The sequence below is a fragment of the Mastigoproctus giganteus genome, chromosome 2, assembly GCF_048544385.1.
Source record: "Mastigoproctus giganteus isolate SK-2022 chromosome 2, ASM4854438v1, whole genome shotgun sequence".
NCBI classification, from domain to species: Eukaryota; Metazoa; Arthropoda; class Arachnida; order Uropygi; family Thelyphonidae; genus Mastigoproctus; species Mastigoproctus giganteus.
Genome location: NC_143576.1, coordinates 86,607,447 through 86,626,711, shown reverse-complemented (window position 1 = coordinate 86,626,711; position 19,265 = coordinate 86,607,447). Strand labels below are relative to the sequence as shown.

The window sequence follows — 19,265 nt, the reverse complement described above, 5'->3', positions numbered from 1 at the left end:
AAAACAAAACAATTGTGATGAAATAAATAAAAAAAAAAAAAAAACTCCTAAGGCATAAAATATAAATATGAACCTATTAAGCTCTTCCATTTCCCTGTTTATTTTTAAGCTCTCAAACTTTTAAATGTGCCCATGTGCATAGATTTCTGTTTATTGTGTACAAATAATCTTAAGTGTGTGTGTGTGTGTGTGTGTGTGTGTGTGTGTGTGTGTGTGCGCGCGCGCATGTGTGTGCACACACATACGTGAGAAATAACAATAAAGTTCCCAGACTGGTGCAATAAAAAGAACATTAAGTGAAGGATCTCAAAAATGGTTTTAGTTTTATTCGAAGTAATCAACCACTGACTGAATGCACTTATTACACTGTTCTAAAAGTTTCTGAAAACAGTCAGTGAAGGAGTTCAAAGAGATGATATTCAGTTCAGCAGTTATGTTTTTCTTTATGTCCTCAACATTCTGAAATCTCTTTCCTCTGAGGGCAGTTTACACCTTGGAAAAGAGGAAGAAGTCCACTGGTGCTAGATTGGGAGGATGGTTGACACCATGTTTTGTCAGAAATGGCTTCACAATGCGTTTGGAATGGGCAAGGGCATTGTTGCCAACAAGAACCAGCTGACTTTCTTCCAAAATTGTGGCCTCACCTGGGAAATGTCCTTATTATTATTAGCCATGTGGTGCAAGGAAACCTGAGGCTTATGCTGCACCAGCTAAAAAAAAAAAAAAATTCTGAATTACAGAGAGAGAGAGAGAGAGAGAGAGTCAGAAGCAGAAGGGAATCACCAAGAAGGAGAAGAATAATGATATCAAGTTCAGGACCCTGGGTGTGCCAAGCCAGATGTGAGCCCCATGAGTACCTGTACAGTGCTGTACAGAAATTACATTTAATTAAAAAATGTAACATGAATTAAAAACCTTCTGCTTAAATAATGTCAATATTTCAACTTTTCTGAATGGATTGCAGTACTTATTAAGTGCTTATCATGTACTTGTAACTGCTAATAAAGAATTAAAAATTTTAAAACATGCTTCTGTTTTATTCATTTTATTTTGGAAAATAAAAAAATAAATAAATAAAAACAAAATAATAAATAAAAATAATAATAACAATTCTGCTGAAAATTTCAACCCCCCCCCCCCCCATTTTTAGATATAAAATAGAAATATTTGCCTCTTATTCTCTTCCATTTTAGGACATTTGTGTCTGTCTATATTTGAGAGAGTGCATTCAGTGTTCTGTAATTTTTGTAATTTTTTTTTTTTTTTTTGGTCAATATTATGAAAATTCGTAATTAATGGTCAAAAAGAAATAGTTGAGAATTCAAACTAAAAGTGAACATTTCTTTTTGGGCTAAGCTATAATTGAGAACAGACCTCAAAATATGTTTATTCCACATACATAATCTCAACTCACCTCAAGAGAGAATAATGAATAAAATTTAATACCAAAGCTATAAACAAAAACAAAGCATTATATATATCCCAGAGTGTGCTAAGAGAATTGAGCAGTTGTTAATTTCATGTGCCTTTACTTTTACAGCACCCACATACATCATTTGTGGTATTGTTTGATGATCATATCTCCAGGTAGTAGATGACTCTCATCAATCAACACAATACCACCACTTTGCTTATTGGAGGCATGAAGTGGTGAAAACCATGTTTAGTCTGTAGAACAAAGTTTCCGGCATTCCCCTCCCTTCTCCTTCAACCCATGCATGGTACTACTAGTATTAATAGTAACTAGTACCACTACTAATACTAATATAAAATAGCACCTATAATATAATATAATATACATTAATACTAATAATAGGCAGTAAATGACTCTCATCAACCTGCGCATTACCATTGCTTTGCTTATTGGAGGTTTCAAGTGGTGAAACCCATGTTTAGTTACAAGAGCAAAGTTTTTCGGAATCCATTCCTTACCCATTTTGTCTCTTTCAACGCATCTCATGCACAGTACTAAGTACTATAGGATTTGATACCTTTCATGTTTGGGATTTTCATAAAATAAAAAAAAATTACCAGAAGCACCAAAAGTGTTAAAAGACTTAAGTACATGAAATTTTAACATGTACATCTGCACATACATATTTTGCTAACTATAAATATTATTAAAAAAATAAATAAATTACATATTTTCAATATTATTAGCTACTTCTATTTTCAGGTTTATTTCAAAATATAATTTGAATGTGGCATGTTTGACAGCATGCAAAATTTGAAACCACATATCTTGCTTCCCACAGTGATGTGGCCATCATGAGAGAATATCAAGTTTCATGTTCCCATCTTTACTATGTGAAAACAATAAATTTTTCACCCCTTAACAAATCAATGCTGTCTGAACTATAACTGCAGTCTTGTCTAGACAATCCCGTGGTGCTTCTTTAACCAGTGCCTCCATTAATTTCCCTGGAACAGAAGTTAAGCTAACAGGTCTGTAATTACTCGTGTCACCCTTTGAAACCCCTTTGTGAATTGGGGACAACACATTTGCAAATCTCCAGTCCATGGGAACCTCCACTGACTCCAAGGAAGCTCTCATAATTATGGCTAAGGATTTGTTTACTTTTTTTTGCTGCCTCCTTTAATATAACTGGATAGATCCTATCCACCCCAGGTTCCTTTCTTATGTTTAACTTCAACAATTTCTCCTTCACTTTGCTCTCAGTTCCAAACCATTTAGTTCCTTGCCAGAGTTTGATAAACTTCTGACATTGTCCTCATGTGTAAATGTAAAATACTCATTCAGTTTGTCAGTTACCTGAGCAGGATCATCAACAGTTGAACCATCGATATTGAGTGGAGCAACCTTATTCATCCCTTTCCTTCTAGAGTTTACATAAGTAAAGAACTCTTTTCTGCTTTTCTTTGCATCCTTTACCAAAGATTTCTCGCAATCTGCCTTCGCCTGCCTAACCTCCCTTGTGACTTGATTACAGAATAGCTTATAACTACTGTGGGCTGCTGTGTCACCTGTTAATTTATATACATCCTGTGCATTTTTCTTATCTGCCACGAGCCTCATTAGTTCATCTGACATCCATTTAGGCCTAAACCCTGCACAATATTTCTTAGTTGGTATGAAAAGCCTAGTAGCTTCCAAAATTAATTCTTTGAATGATCCTCAGTTAGAATTTGCTGTTGGTAACACCAGTTGATCCCACTGTATAGAATTTAAAAACTATGTGAGACCACTGTAGTCACCTTTATGAGAGCAAAAACCATTGCCTTTACCCCTGATGGTAGTTACATCTTTAAATAAATCCCACATCAGCACACTGTGATCACTGACACCTAGTGGTTCTTTTATATGCAGGTTCTTAATGCATGAAGAATCACTAGTGATAATCAGATCAGGAGTATTACTCCCTCTGGTTGCCTCTTGAACATGCTGCTGCAGAAAACAATCATCCAGTAAATCCACAAAAGCCTTGCTAGTGGTGAGTTGGTCACTAGCTTTGCAAGTGACCAACTCACAAGTTCCAGTCAATATCTGGGAAGTTAAAATCCCCCATTATAAGACAATATTATTTACTGACCTGCTCTATTTCTCTGTACAGTTGTTCTTCGTATTCATCAGAGTCATTAGGCCTATAACACACTCCTCTTGTTTTTCCCTTTCCAAGTGTTTATGTCACACCAAACTAACTCAACATTGCACTGTCTATCTATGTCAACTGGATGCACTTCCTTAGATTTTATGTATGTGTTTATTAACTAAAAGCATAACCTCTCCTCCCTTCCTATCTGTACACATTGTGCTTCCCAAATTGCAATTCTGCATTTCTGATGTCTGTGTGTCACCAAATCTCTGATATCCTAACAATTTTATGTTTTGATCAGTATCTCAAATTCATCAAATTTATTTACTAAACTCTTAGCATTTGTGTATACACAAGTATACATGCACCTGTTCTTATTCTTAGCTATCCTAATACAGCCCATGTATTTACTTGTTCAGCGATGACTCCCAGAAGACCCTGAAATCCCTAGCACCCACCTTGTATTCCAGGCTGCTGCTCATTCCAATAGAAGCAGTGCAAGAATCAGTTTCAACTCTGTCAGAGGCTACTGTTAATCTATTAGTCCAAGTATCCCCCAAACTAGCAGTTTTCTGACTCGCTTAACACTGCCTTGATATCTTCAGCAAATATTCTTGCACCCTTTCTATTTAAGTGTATCCTATCCTGTAGAACCAGTCTCTTCTGTTAACAAGCACACACCACCCTTAGAAAAATTCTACCCCATGAGCCTTGCACAATCTCTCCAGGGCCAAATTGATTGATAATGCTCTCATCATATAGTCCCTCCTATTATGTGTGAGCAGAATTACACACACTTTCAAATTCAACCCTAACCGTGGCTTTGTTTTTTCAAGATTGATTCTGCTGTTCCCCTACTCTTAATGTCATTAGTGCCAACTTGTACAATATCATCTTTTGTGCCCTTAAAAGATATCTGCTCTACAATGTCATCAACTTTTGTCCCTGGCAAACATGCCCTCATCCTGATCCACCTATCCTTTTTGCACAATATATTCCCCGTTTCCCTTACAATAGAGTCACCGACAACAACTAGTTCCTGTGGGACCAGTGTATTCTGCCTTGGGGATTGCCTTTGCATTGCTTGATGTTCAAGTGCAAGCTCTGGCATTGATGTAAGCAGCTGAGAGCTTGATGATCCCATCAATTTATTTCCTTCGAGGGCATCTATCATGTTCAAGCTCTCATAAAGGCCCATAACAATGCTGAGTTGCTGCCAAACTTCCCCACATTCCTTACACTTCCATTGAGCGCGCGCGCACACACACACACACACACACACACACACACACACACACACACACACACACACACACACACACACACACACACACACACACACACACACACACACACACAAAGCATCCCCCTTGGCATTATGTCCCGTTCCTGAGAGCTCCACACAAGTAATACATTTCAAAAGGCTGTGATTCAGAGGACAACTCCCCCTTACAGTTCTCCTCTGAGCCACAGCACTCCACTACCTTGAGCCTTTTGCTTAACATTATATGAATTTCTTATCTCCTATCAAGTCTAGTTATATGTATTAAGTTATAACGTTACATTTATAAAATCTAAGTGGGCATATGTATTACGTTAAAACTTTGCGCTCGTAAAATCTAAGTTGTTATAATAGATAATAAAATTTAGCTCTCTATTGCCATCTACATGGTTCGAATCTTGCACTACTATTTGCAATATATCGACACCAAATCCTGGATTCTAAAAGTTCTATGAATATTACTGTCGTATGTTACGGTCTACGTGACAAGTTAAATTATTGAAACAAGTAAGTAGTGTATAATTTATAGTTTATAATCCTCTACTGATACTGATTACCCTGCTACAAGTTACATAGCAACTTCCAGTATCTGCTATATCGATACGAAAACAATGGCGGCAGAATTCGAACGCTACTCTCAATATAATGCCAGCAGAAGTTGATTGTGGTTTTCTATGCAATTACAAGGCCGAGTAAAGAATAAATATAACTAAATTAATAACTATGCTACTAGATTTAAATCAAAGTTAATTCTTATTAATTGACAAGGGCTGCCTATTACCACCAAGTGATCAATTTCCTATTTTAATACCATTGCTACTTGAGTTTTCAGGCATACTATACCATAACAGGCGTATTATCAATGCTGTTCAGATGATTTCTAACATTCTACCCTATAGAGTCATCTACTAATGTTGGCACTGAGAGCAATATGTTTTTGATTTGAACTTTTTTTTTTTTTTTTTTTTTGTAATTATAAAAGTTCATTAATGGTATATAGCTTGGAATTGATTCAAAAACATTGAAGCAAAATATAGTTTGCTTTGATTACTGCCATTTGTAGTGATCAAAAATGACCCATTTTTCAGAGCCATTGCTAACTTCTTTTCCAGTCCATGCATTTTCACTAACAATGTACGTTTTTGTTTTTTCACAGCCACATTTCTTTGCTATTTCACTATTGGGAAATATATTTCTGATAATCTAAGTGAGATTTTACACTTAGATGATCAGAGGAACAACTAAAAGGAAGATAATGCTCTATGACAAAAGATGCACATAAGTAGTCAGAATGTATGACATCCTTGTCAGTATGAAATGCTACATTAATTTTTGCATTTCTTTCAATGCATTGCATGCTGTCCTTATGCTTATTTGTTTGCCAATTACTGATTTCATTACATTTCCCTCAGTACATTTGATTTTCCAATTGAAAAATCAAATGTACACAGTAAAAAAATTCAAACTTAACTTTTTGAGATTTCACAATACATAGAAAATCAAGTTATTATCCCACTTTTCTATTTTGCTGCATAGACTAACACACCTGATGGCCAATTTGATAATAAATATACAGAAAATAAAGCAGAAATGGAATAAAAAATTTTAAAAATTCAAATTTTAATGTAACTATTCTTTTTGTGGGGAAAAAAAAACCCCCACAATTTTTGCAAAGAGACACGGATACTCTGTCACCACTATATTACAACAGTGTGACGGAAAAGGTGTCAAACTGGGTAAAAAAAGACTGATCCTCCATCATAAATCTGGAGTTGGTAGTCATAAATTTCATTGTATTTGTTGAGTTTTTTTTTATGAACTGGTTAATTCTTTTATAGCTAGCCTGAGGCATAAAAATTTAGTAAATGTTGTGCAACGTGAATTAAATATGTGGTTATAAAAGTAACAATTTTACAAAATTTGTTTTATGCTATTTTTATTCTACTGTGATTTTTCTGTAGATGAGCCTTTATGTCTAAAAATATGAAGCATTACATAACTGAGATTGAGATAATCTGCAAGAGGCTCATAACATTTAAAAATTTAAACTAACGTATATTTATATTAAACTAACATATTTAAAAATTAACATTGTACTTTAAGGGCAAAAGAGTTATTATGGTAGGACATAATCCAGCTGATTACAATTTACCTATAAAAATTAATTCTGTTTTGTACTACATTGTGACAAGCATACATATAATTTCATATAAATAACTGAAAAAAATTCACAATTTAACTGCAATTTCTTATTTACAACTTAAATGAAATATCCAAAAGTCACCTTGGTGTCTGTAACAATTAGACTAGTAAATATGTAATCTGCATATTCTTCTATTCCACTGTTGTACACTTGAAAAACGCCGTATTCAGAACAAGTTTCTTCATCCTTTGGCCAATACTGTCCACATTTAGCTCTACTGCGTTCTATGGTTTTTGTAGTCATAACAATGACGGCTACTTGATGTTCCCATATCATTCGCCAGAAATCTGCAAATGTCTTTGGAAGAGGTCCTTAAAAAAAATTATCCAATCAGAATTGGGGTGGAAAACATTGATACTTATTTTAGAAAAAAATTACATAAAGTACTGAAACAAATCCCATCTGTGTTAGTGAGCAATGTCAAACTGAGCAATTCTTTAAATTATTATTTATATGTAATTTATTAGGATCTACGGTAGGGATTCCAAACTAGCACAAAGGGTTGCAGGCTACAGCAGCACCTTTCAGAAGCTCACAGGTTTATTAACAGCTTTTATGGACTGTACTTATTATAAAAAGTGCACAACTAGGACATACTAAACAGTTTAGTTACTGCATACCCAATCTTCACATCAGCAAGCTCCATCATATAATTCAAGGATTTTTATTGAAATTTTATGAAATTCGGCATTATCCCCTTTAAAGTATTCAGAGGTATTTCACACATATGAAGTTATAACAGTTCATAACACTTAAGCTACACAACAAATGTTTGAGGACTGTAAACAACCCACAGGTAATCTTCTTTTTTCTTCCCCCCTCCCCCTTTCTGTACTGGTACTTAAGTACTTCACTACAGTGTGTGTGTGTGTGTGTTAAGAAGACCGAAAATACTTGTTCATGCTGAACTGAGTTCCTAGATTGTAATTTCAGGGAAATACATAATAATAAGAAGGAAGGTTGTATTATATAGGCGAATGGTCAGGAATGAGAGTGCTGTAGCACACACTCTTTGAGCGGACTGTGGTTCAAGCATGTGATTGCTAAATACGATTAATGATTGTATTCATGATTTATTGTAAATTCCTTTCAACTGATGGTCATGCCAGGATACAAACAAGAATATTTTTAAGGAATAGAAACAGAAGGGAATAAATGAGGAAATGAATAACTCTGCTTTGTGATTTTGGAGCTGAATTGTTAACCTCATTGACTAGTTGATGCAGAGGTTAAGACTAATTTGGAACAGAGAAGTAGAATTACAGAACTAATTTAGAGGAACAATACTCATGGAAATATCTGTAGAAACATGCAGTGGAAACTAAATGCTTGTGTGACTGGACTGGAGGCACTTTTAAGTTCATTTAGCACACTACAGATGCAGGAATGATATTTCATGGTAGGGCATATTTTTGATTTGTAAATATTCACCAGCTCTTTCCCATCACCACCAAATACGGAGGATGTGGAAAGGTCAGGGAATGACCACCGCATATCCCGGAGCAATATGGCCTTAGTTGCTAATGCTCCTAAAAACCAAATAACAAACAAACAACAAATAACCAGCTCTTTGAAAAAAAACAAACTAAAACTGAGAGTAAGTATTTTTTACAATGTAGAAGAATATTTGTGAGGTTTCCAATAATAAAGATTAAGAGGCATAGTATCCCAAGTAGAAGTATACAGCTTTGTCTACAACTGTAAATATTGTTGAAGATGAGCAAGTCAATAGAAGACTATTTTGCAACAGAATTAAGTGAGTAGATGGTTTTAGAAGGATTCAGGTTATCTAGCCAAATCCTAAAAAGGGTACAAATTGATTGCTTCCCATTAACATCTTACTTATCGCAACTCTTTCCAAAGTGATGGAAATATCTGCCACTCACCAACTCTTACATCAACTTGACACTTTCCATCTGATTAATGGTTGCCAATATGGATTCTGTCAGTGCTGATCTACTGGTGATACCTTGGCTTATGCTACTCATCTCTGGATGAAATTCCATGGACAAATTCAAGTAGTTGCCCTCAATATTTTTAAAGCTTTCAATTGTTTTACAATTGTTATGCACAAAGGTTTTCTAAATAATCTTCCATCTTATATACCTTTCATTTTCTGAAAATAAGTAGCTGGTTTCCCCTTCTGACAGCTCAAATTATGTAACAATATTTAGAGAGTTATCTTTTAACTTCTCAACTAATGTTGAAGTTCCCAAAGATTCTCTCTTTTGCCCAATCTTTTTCTCCACTACATAATAATCTTCTCCCACTGACTAGAAATCCTATATGTAGTTCTGCCGATGACAGTAACTACTCCAATTTCCAGTTCAACAAACTGTGCTACATACAAACATCTATAATTTTTTGAAAATCTACCACAAATTTCTTAATCTGGACTCAGTCATACACAGTTGATTTGACCTCAACAATATTTTAGCAATCTGTGTTTCATCTATTCCATCTCCACACAGTTCAAACCAGTTTTCTTTGAATTCTCCACAGAAAATCCAAAATCTTCTAAAATTCCATGTCTGTTAATCACTGCATAATTGTGATTAATTCATGGTAAGTTAAACTTAATAATATGCACACGTTGACTGACACATGTCGTCTTCAGTTATTGATACCAAGTTCACTTTATTGCCGTGCACTTTCTTCCAATCAATAATGCCCTCTGACTTCACAACATTGATGCAAATTGATTGCAGCATTGATTACACATTCATGCAGCAAGTGCTCCTATTACTGTCAAGCTCACATCTAATCCCAGCATACACTGAAGTTTGCAGTTTTTAAATATGCATTTTCTCAGTGACAGGTCAAAAGGTAGTTTTAATTTAAAAAAAAAAAAAAAAATTTAATTCAAAAATTCAAATGCCACCCTCAAAAAAAATTCAGGGTGCAATCATCAGCAAACAAAGTGATGGTATAATTTTTTTGGGAGGATTCTCAGTGTTGTCCTCATTGATTACCTTGAACGTAGCCAAACCATTATAAAGCTCAGCACTAGGCTGGCTGATCTAATCCACAAATTATGTAATGCTTTAAAAAAAAAAAAAAGAAGCATGCTCTCTTATCAGAATAATACCCCTGCACACAAATTTCTCATTGGAATTTCACATGTATCATTTGAATTGGTACCTCATCCAACCTAGATTTAGCTCCCAAGAGACTCATTTATTTCCAAATCTGGAGATCCTTCAGGGTAGGCAATTTGAATATGATTCTCTGGATGCTATGGGCATCTGGTTGGATAGCCAACTACAATAATTTTTATTTTATTTATTTTTTTTTTTTGGCAGGAATTAAAGCATTGGAACATTGTTGGGAAAAGTGTATTAGTGTTGCAGTAAACTATGTTGAAAAATAAAAAATGCTTTTATTGTTGTCATCCAATTATTTCTACCTGACAAGTAGAGAAACTTGATCGTCCCTTCACTTAAAAACTTTCTTAACTGGCTACTAAACAGACATTAAATTTCTGATGCATGATTTCCACAGATATGAGGTCTGCCACAAAATTAATGAGACTGATTTTATAAAAAATTTTACCGTAGAAGTTTCTACAACTGAAGGTTTTTCCTTTAAATTAGCTTCCTTGGGAAGACACCTCTGATATTTGTTCCATCCGTAGAAACAGTGATGGAAGTCTTCTTCTGTGAGGTCTTTCAGTGCATCGGTTACAGTGCTGTGGATGTTGTTGCTGATTTTACCAAAATGATGTCATTTCAGGCAATTATTTATCTTTGGAAAAAGGAAAAGGTTGCATGGTGACAGATCAGGGAATACTGGGGAGGAGTACTGGAATGTTTTTGGAAGCCAAAAACTCCATAACAGAAGTGGCAGGGCAAAGCCTTGACACAAAATCCTTTTTCATAGCTGTTCAAGGACTTCTCGATAGAAAGTCTGATTGACAGTTTTACCTTCAGGCATGAACTCTTTGTGCACCACTACATGCTGATCAAAAAACAGATTAACAAGATTTTGATTCTGGATTTGCTCATTCATGTGTTCTTCAGGCGTGGTAAATTTGCATTGTACCTTTTGTTTCTGGATCATACTCAAAAATCTATACTTTGTTACCTGTTATTGCTCACCGAGGGAACTCTGGCTCAGTTTCAATGTGACTCAGGAGCTCAAGGCAAATGTTCTTCCAATTTTGCTTTGGTTCTTTAGTGAGATTGGAAGAACATTTGCCTTGGCAGCTTGGTAACTCACCTGCCATCAATCTTACAGTCAGCCAATGGTCTGAGCCCTTACCATCTTCACATTCTCCTCTGCTATTGTTGAGACAGATCTCCCTGCATGTGGTTCACCTTCAACACTTTACATCTTTCCAAAAAGGCCTTGAGCCTTGGAAAACTTGGGCCCAGGATAAAACTTGATCTCCATAAGCAAGATCTTTTTAACCTTTTCTATATTTCTGGCACACTTTCATTGAGTTTTTAAGCAAAATCTGATGGGTAATGTTGCTCGATATTTTTCTATTCCATATTTTTGTAAGACAATCAACAAACACGTGGATGCTTACTTCACAATGGCTTGACACATACTGAAAGCAATGAGACGTGGCTATTATCATTGTGTAGAGGATTCAACCAACACTGATATGCATTATGCATGCATAGTGCTGCCATATTTACCCCCAGGGGCTCACATTGGGTGAGTATGGGCTTGGCACATCCAGGGTCCTGAGCTGGATATCACCATTATTCTCTTTCTTGGTGATTCCTTCTCTCTCTCTCTCTCTCTCTCTCTCTCTCTCTCTCTCTCTCTCTCTCTCTCTCTCTCTCTCTCAGGGGTAACTCAGATTTCTTTTTTTTGGCTGGTGCAGCAAAAGTCTCAGGCTTCCTTGCACAATATGGTTAATAATAATAATAATATCATGTTTTATAAAATCAGTCATTACTTTTGTGACAGAACTCATATTTCTGTGGGATACTTTCTTCTGAATTTGTATCAACATACAGGGTCTGTCAAACTGAAATGCAATCTACTATCATCAGCAAAACTACAAAGAAGATTTCTAGTAAACAGAACTAGCTTATTAATATGGAGGATAAGAGTGGGTAAAAGAACAGAACCCTAAGGAACACAAACATTAGTTTGGGTCAGAAGACAGTGGTTGTCTGATAAGTTTCTAGCTTAGTGCAGAAGGTGTCATTACCTTCTGCGCCACGTTGTTGTTGACTTTACATTATTTTTCAACATAGTTTCCATGTAACTCAGTGCACTTTTTCCAGCAATGCTTCAGATTTATGATCCCAGTTTTGTAGACACTTTCTTGCAAAAAAGGGGAATGCAGCTGCTATTACCTCATAATGAGAATGGGGGTAATCTACAGACCGGAAGAGTGTGAATGAAGATTAAGATTAGAACCTCTACAGGAAAATGGAATGAGTGAGAAAGTGTGAATGTCTTATTATGGGTGATATCAGTTTGTTCCTAATTGAATGGAGCAAGTGAGAGGGAACTCACCATGGAGATCAAAATTTTTAAATCAATTAGGAAGTGATCACAAAGTTTTAAGTTGAATGATGAGAAGAGAGAGAGGTAGTTGCTGTTAAAGGCAAAAGAATGGGTTTTAATTTTGGGAAAGGAGATTATGACAGCTTAAGGTGCCACATGGTCTCTATCAACTGAGGAAATATTATTATTAGCCATATGGTGCAAGGAAGCCTGAGGCTTATGCTGCACCAGCCAAAAAAATTCTTGTTACCCTGAGAGAGAGAGAGAGAGAGAGAGAGAGAGAGAGAGAGAGAGAGAGAGAGAGAGAGAGAGAAGTAGAAAGGAATCACCAAGAAAGAGAAGAATGATGACATCCAGCTCAGGACCCCTGGTTGTGCCAAGCTCATACCCACCAGATACGAGCCCTTGGGGTATAACACAATACACAGAATTATTGTATAATTTAAAAGGCTATAATCACAAACAACTTGAATGTATGTAGGTCATTAAGAAAATATATGCAAGAGGAGGATGCTGAGATGGATGAACAGAGGCTAACCTGTTTATAACAGAGCAGAAAAAGATGGTGTGGGAAAGATAGAAAGTGATTAAAAAACAATGAAGCCTGCAACAGCTACAAATTGGTCTGTATAACAGTACTACTGAAACGTTTGGCTGGCAAAGGCAAACCATGAGAAATCAATCGCTAAGAAAGCAAAGAATGGGGATAAGGAGTTTTTCAAGCCTTGTGTAATGGGTGTGGGAAAGTCTCAGATAACCAAGCTGATATTTTGGATGAACTAAACAGATATTTTGCATTTATATTTACAGAAGAAAAGCCCTTCCTAGTGAGAGAGGTCTGTGAGTGAAGATGGGAAGCATGAAATTAGAGATATTGAAATTTCAAAATATTTATTAGAAAAACTTTCAAGCCTAAAGGTGAATAAGGAGCCTGGAGTTGACGGCACATAACCAGTAAAGATGAGAGAGGGAAGGAACAGAGTACACTGTACCATTAAGGTTAATTAAGATAGCATCAACAATTACATTACCTGGAACAAGAAATGCTTCCCCAGTAGAGAAGATTAATATTACTTGCATTACATATTTGACGTAATGCAATATCAAGAAACTCATTGTAAAGGCATTCACAATATGAAATGTAACAAAAACCATGCCATTTCACCTACTTCGGCAATTTACTACAAACTAAAATGATGCTTTGCACTAAATTGCTCATCTGGTAAATTTCCTGTAGTCTGAGGCTATCAGTCCTAAACCCTTTTTAGTACTTCACTATTGCACACCATCTGCGGTACAAGTAAACACATGGGTTGTGTTAGGGTAGCTAAGAATAGAAACAGGTGCATGTATACCTGCGTGTACACCAATGCTAGGAGTTTGGTAAATAAATTTGATGAATTTGAGGTATTGCTCAAAACATCAAAGGCAGATATTGTTGGGATATCAGAGACGTGGTGTCACACAGATATAAGTAATGCGGAACTGGAATTTGGGGAATACAATGTGTATAGAAAGGATAGACAGGACAGGAGGGGAGGAGGGGTTATGCTATTAATTAAGAAACACATAAAGTCCAAGGAAGTGAAGCCAGTCGACATCGATGGACAGGGCAGTGTCGAGTCAGTTTGGTGTGACATAAGCATAGGGAAATCAAAATTGAGAGTAGGAGTGTGCTATAGGCCTAATGACTCTGATGAGTATAATAAGATATTGTACAGGGAAATAGAGTGGGCCAGTAAATCAGAGAGTCTTATAATGGGGGACTTTAATTTCCCAGATATTGACTGGAATTTGTGGGTTGGTCACTCGCACACTAGCAAGGCTTTTGTGGATTTATTGGATGATTGTTTTCTACATCAGCATGTTCGTGAGGCAACAAGAGGGAGCAATACTCTTGATCTGATTATCAGTAGTGATTCTTCATGCATTAAGAACCTGCAGATAAATGAACCACTAGGTGGCAGTGATCACAGTGTGTTGAAGTGGGATTTACTCAAGGAGGTAACTACCATCAGAGGTAAAGGGAAGGGTTTTTGTTTTCGTAAAGGCGACTATGATGGTCTGAGACAGTATTTAAATTCTATACAGTGGGACCAACTGATGATGTTACCAACAGCAAACTCAAAATGGGAAGCATTCAAGGAACTAATCTTGGAGGCTACCAGGCTTTACATACCAACTAAGAAATATTGTTCAAGGTTTAGGCCTAAATGGTTGTCAGATGAACTAATGAGACATGTGGCAGAGAAGAAAAATGCATGGGATACATACAAATTAATGGGTGACATGGAAGCCTATGATAGATATAAGTTGGTCTGTAACCAAGTCACAAAGGAGATTAGGCAGGCAAAGGCAGACTATGAAAAATTCTTGGCAAAGGATGCAAAGAAAAACAGAAAAGAGTTCTTTACATACTTGAACTCGAAAAGGAAAGGGATGAATCAGATTGGTCCACTGGATATTGATGGTTCAACAGTTGAGGATCCTGCTCAGGTGGCTAACAATCTAAACGAGTATTTTGCATCTACATTCACGCATGAGGAGTTATTCAGGAAGGAGAATGATGTAGGTAAAGTAAACATTGGCAGTGAGCTGGATGATTTTGTAATAACTGAGAGGAAAGTGGAGGAGAGATTGTTGAGGATAAACATAAAAAAGGCACCTGGGGTGGATGGGATCTATCCAGTTATATTAAAGGAGGCAGCAAAGGAAGTATGCAAACCCCTAGCCATAATTATGAGAGCTTCTTTGGACTCAGGGGAGGTGCCCATAGACTGGAGATGTGCAAATGTAACCCCAATTCACAAAGGAGGATCAAAGGCTGACACAAGTAATTATAGACCTGTTAGTTTAACTTCTGTTCCAGGTAAATTAATGGAGGCACTGGTTAAAGAAGCACTGCAGGATCATCTAGACAAGAATTCAGTTATAGCTCAGACGCAGCATGGTTTTGTTAAGGGCAGGTCTTGCCTGACCAATTTGATTGGATACTATGATGTAGTCACAAAAGAACTGGATGCAGGGAATAACTTTGATATTATATATTTGGATCTTAGAAAGGCTTTTGATACTGTTGCACATGGAAGACTGCTGCACAAATTGGAGCAGTGTGGCATTGGAGGCAAATTGCTGCTATGGATAAGGGGATGGTTGAGTGGCAGAAGACAGAGAGTGGTAATCAATGGACACTGCTCAACGTGGACTAATGTTATTAGTGGAGTTCCTCAAGGTTCAGTGTTGGGTCCGTTGTTGTTTTCGGTGTTTATGAATGATATTGATGATGGGATATCAAGTTTAATGTCCAAGTTTGCAGATGATACAAAGGTTGGCAGGGTCGTTAAGGACAATACTGACGCTATGCTGCTGCAACAGGATCTGGAAAGGTTGAAGAGATGGGCTGAGAGGTGGCAAATGAGGTTTAACATTGACAAATGTAAAGTGCTGCATATGGGAAACAGTAACCCCAGAGCAACGTATCAACTCTGCGGTACTACACTGACAGTGGTGGAGAATGAAAAGGACCTGGGGGTAATTGTGCAGGCAGATATGAAGTTCTCTGAGCAGTGCAGACGAGCTGCAAGGGTAGCTCATGGTGTCTTGTCAATGATATACAGGAATTTTTCTAGCAGGGATAAGGAGGTGATTATTCCCTTGTATAAGGCAATGGTAAGGCCACATCTTGAGTACTGTATACAGGTCTGGAGGCCTCATTTCGAGAAGGATGTAGAGCTGCTGGAACGGGTACAGAGAAGGGCAACAAGATTAGTAAATGGAACAAAGGGTTGCTCTTACGAAGAAAGGCTTAAGTTTTGCAAATTACAGAGTTTGGAGACTAGGCACCGGCGAGGTGATCTGATAGAGGTGTATAAGGCTTTGAATGGTTTGAGCATGCTCAATGCCAATGGGATTCTTCATCTTTCTCAGAATAATCACCTCAGAGGGCATAAATTCAAATTGAGGAAGGACGGATGTCGGATAGATGTGCGGAAATTTGCCTTTGGCCAGCGGGGGGTTGGTTGGTGGAACCGACTTCCATCACTTGTTGTTGAAGTTGATAGCCTAAACAAATTTAAAGCTCAACTGGACAGGTATTTCGAACGAACGGAGGGGTGAAATGGGAGTGGTTTTTTTTTTTTTTTTTTTTTTTTGGCTGATGCTGAATAAGCTTGCTTTCTTGCATCATATGCCTCTGCTAATGCTAATGCTAATGGTGGTATCTGCTGAGAATCTGGCATCTGTTATATTGTGAAGTTAAATTTCATAATTGAGGTTTAACTTCCCAATACAATATCGCTTGTTGTATCACTGGGATACCTACCTGACCACCAACGAGAGGCCAACAAGTTTTGAAATGGTGCCATCTGGGTAGTGGTATCTGCTGAGAATAAGTAACACTAGCCTTCTCTACTGGGGAAGCATTGCTTATTTGAGGTAATGCAATATCCAGGCAACCTGTTGCAAAGGCATTCACAATATGAGATATAACAAAAAAAAACAATGTCATTTCACCTGGTGATTTACTACAAACTAATGTGATGCTTTGCTGCTAACTTGTTCATCTAGTAAATTTCTTGTAGTCTGAGGATTTCAACCTTAAACCCTTTTTAGTACTTTATAACATATGCCGTCTGGCATCTCTCATATTGTGAAGTTAAATTTCATAACTGCATTATCATTCATTGTATCACTGGGATGCCTACCTGCTCACCGATAAGAGGCCTTTGAAACAGTGCGGTTTGGGTGGTGGTATCTGCTGAGAATAACACTAGTCTTCTCTACTGGGTAAGCATTGCTTATTCGAGGTAGTGCAATAACAGGCAACTTATTGTGAAGGCATTCACAATACGAGATGCAACAAAAATGACATCGTTTCACCTACTTCAGTGATTTACTACGAATTAAAATGATGCTTCTGTGATTTTCTACAAATTAAAATGATGTAAATTTACTAGATGAACTAACCTGTTTCTAGTAAACTTCCTGTAGGCTGAGGCTTTCAGCCCTGAACTCTTTTTAGTACCAATTAGTTAAGCTAATTTTATAGTCACTTATGAGCTGGACATAGAAAATAACATCAACATTGTTTACTTGGACTTCAGCAAAGCATTTGACTCAGTCCTGCATGAAATTTACTGTAAAAGCTGGAATATGCTGGTATTTTTCCACAGAAGTGCAAGGAAGGTCTGGTTTGGTTTAGGGCTTAGTGGTGCATGGGCTACTAAGCACCAGTTTTTTTTTTTTTTTTTTTTTTATGAAAACCCCAAACACGAAAGGTATCAAAACCTATAGTACCTAGTACCATGCATGGGTTGAAGGAGAAGTATGGGGGGAGGGGGATGCAGGAAACTTTGCTCTAGAGACTAAACATGGGTTTCACCATTTCGCACCAGTTTGAATAACAGAAGCAGTCAAATCTCTGAAGTGGCAAACTCACTTGAGGAAGTTTATACATGTTTACATTAAAAAGGTTTGGAGGTGAGAGTAGAAAACAGCAGCATAACTAGATGGCACAGCAAAAGTTAACTTCTTGCAAAAAGGAAAAAATATTACTCACATTTTTTTCATTATTAACTTTTGCAGGAGTGTATATGGTTCCCCTGTTTGGCACAAAGATTTAAAAGTGCAAATGACACTCATTATTGAAGAGGGGATATTCGATGCGAAAATATTTTACTGTTAGAATGGTATTGCAATTTAAACATAGTGGGGATTCCTCTGTTCATAGTAGGTGGGAATGAGTCAGATTTGTATGACCAATCCAGAATCAGGGGGACTACTATTTTTTGGGAGATTTTACATGTGCTAGACTGCCATGGATCGACTGTTGGTTTAATAAACGAAATTAGTTTGAAATTTGCTCAATCCAGTACGTTTGCCATTATGAAAGGTGCCTGTATCAATGTATTTATAATCAGTGTATGGAATGGGAAAGTTTAAATTAACAGAAAGTGATAATTCTGCTGCTTGATCAGCCAGTTCGTTCTCTTTGATCCTGACATGGTCTGGGATCCAACAAAAATGGATGTCATAGTTCTCTTTGAACAAAGACAACAAGGTAAACTGGATCTGGCAAAAATTTGAAGTGAGTGATTTTTTTTTAACTTTATAAAGCTTTTAGTGTACTCTAGGAGTCTGTATATATAAAATACTTCTGATGATGTTTGGTCATGAGATATGTTATTCTAGAGTACATTATATTGCGTACAATTCCAGCAGAGTACATGCTGTATTCCAGGAGGGGGGTCTATTTGACAGAGTTATACTGGAAAGACTGCTGCTGCTCCTGTTACGAGTTTCATATTTTGAGCCATCAGTGAAAATTGGTGCATGACTGGCAAATTGAGAAGTGGGCCACATGTAGTTATCAGAAACCAAGAGCAAGTAGGTTATTTTTTTCCCCACTTCAAAAATGAAAGATCGCAAAGTGGTGTTTAAATACTCCAGGAATGAGAACGTTTTGGCATAAGGGCAACATGGTCTATGGTCAGATTTTGTACAATTGCACTCAAATTCCGATAGGTGTATTGGTGCTTTGATGAAAATTATACAGATCCTTACAGCAAGGAACAAATAAAGGCTGGCACTTTGGATGATCTTGGAAGAATTTTAGATTTTAGTTTAAATGCATATTGTAATGTTAATTGTTGAAGCTTCGTGGGCAGAGGTGGTTCATTAGCTTCTACATACAAACTGAGGATAGGAGATGCAAAGAAAGCTCCTAAAGTAATATGAATAGCACTACGAACGAGTGGGT

The 19,265-nt window shown here is 36.8% G+C and overlaps 1 protein-coding gene across 4 annotated transcripts in view; it reads right to left on the bottom strand.

Annotated features, from left to right (window-relative positions):
- Nucleotides 1–19,265, bottom strand: part of LOC150089389 (tyrosine-protein phosphatase non-receptor type 9-like) — a 316,237-nt gene that overhangs the window by 17,510 nt on the left and 279,462 nt on the right. For all 4 annotated transcript variants that reach the window (XM_090389348.1, XM_090389328.1, XM_090389331.1 and 1 more), the window contains one exon: nt 7,121–7,350. In XM_090389348.1, the coding sequence (XP_090245474.1) occupies nt 7,121–7,350 (230 nt within the window). The remainder of the gene's footprint in view (nt 1–7,120; nt 7,351–19,265) is intronic.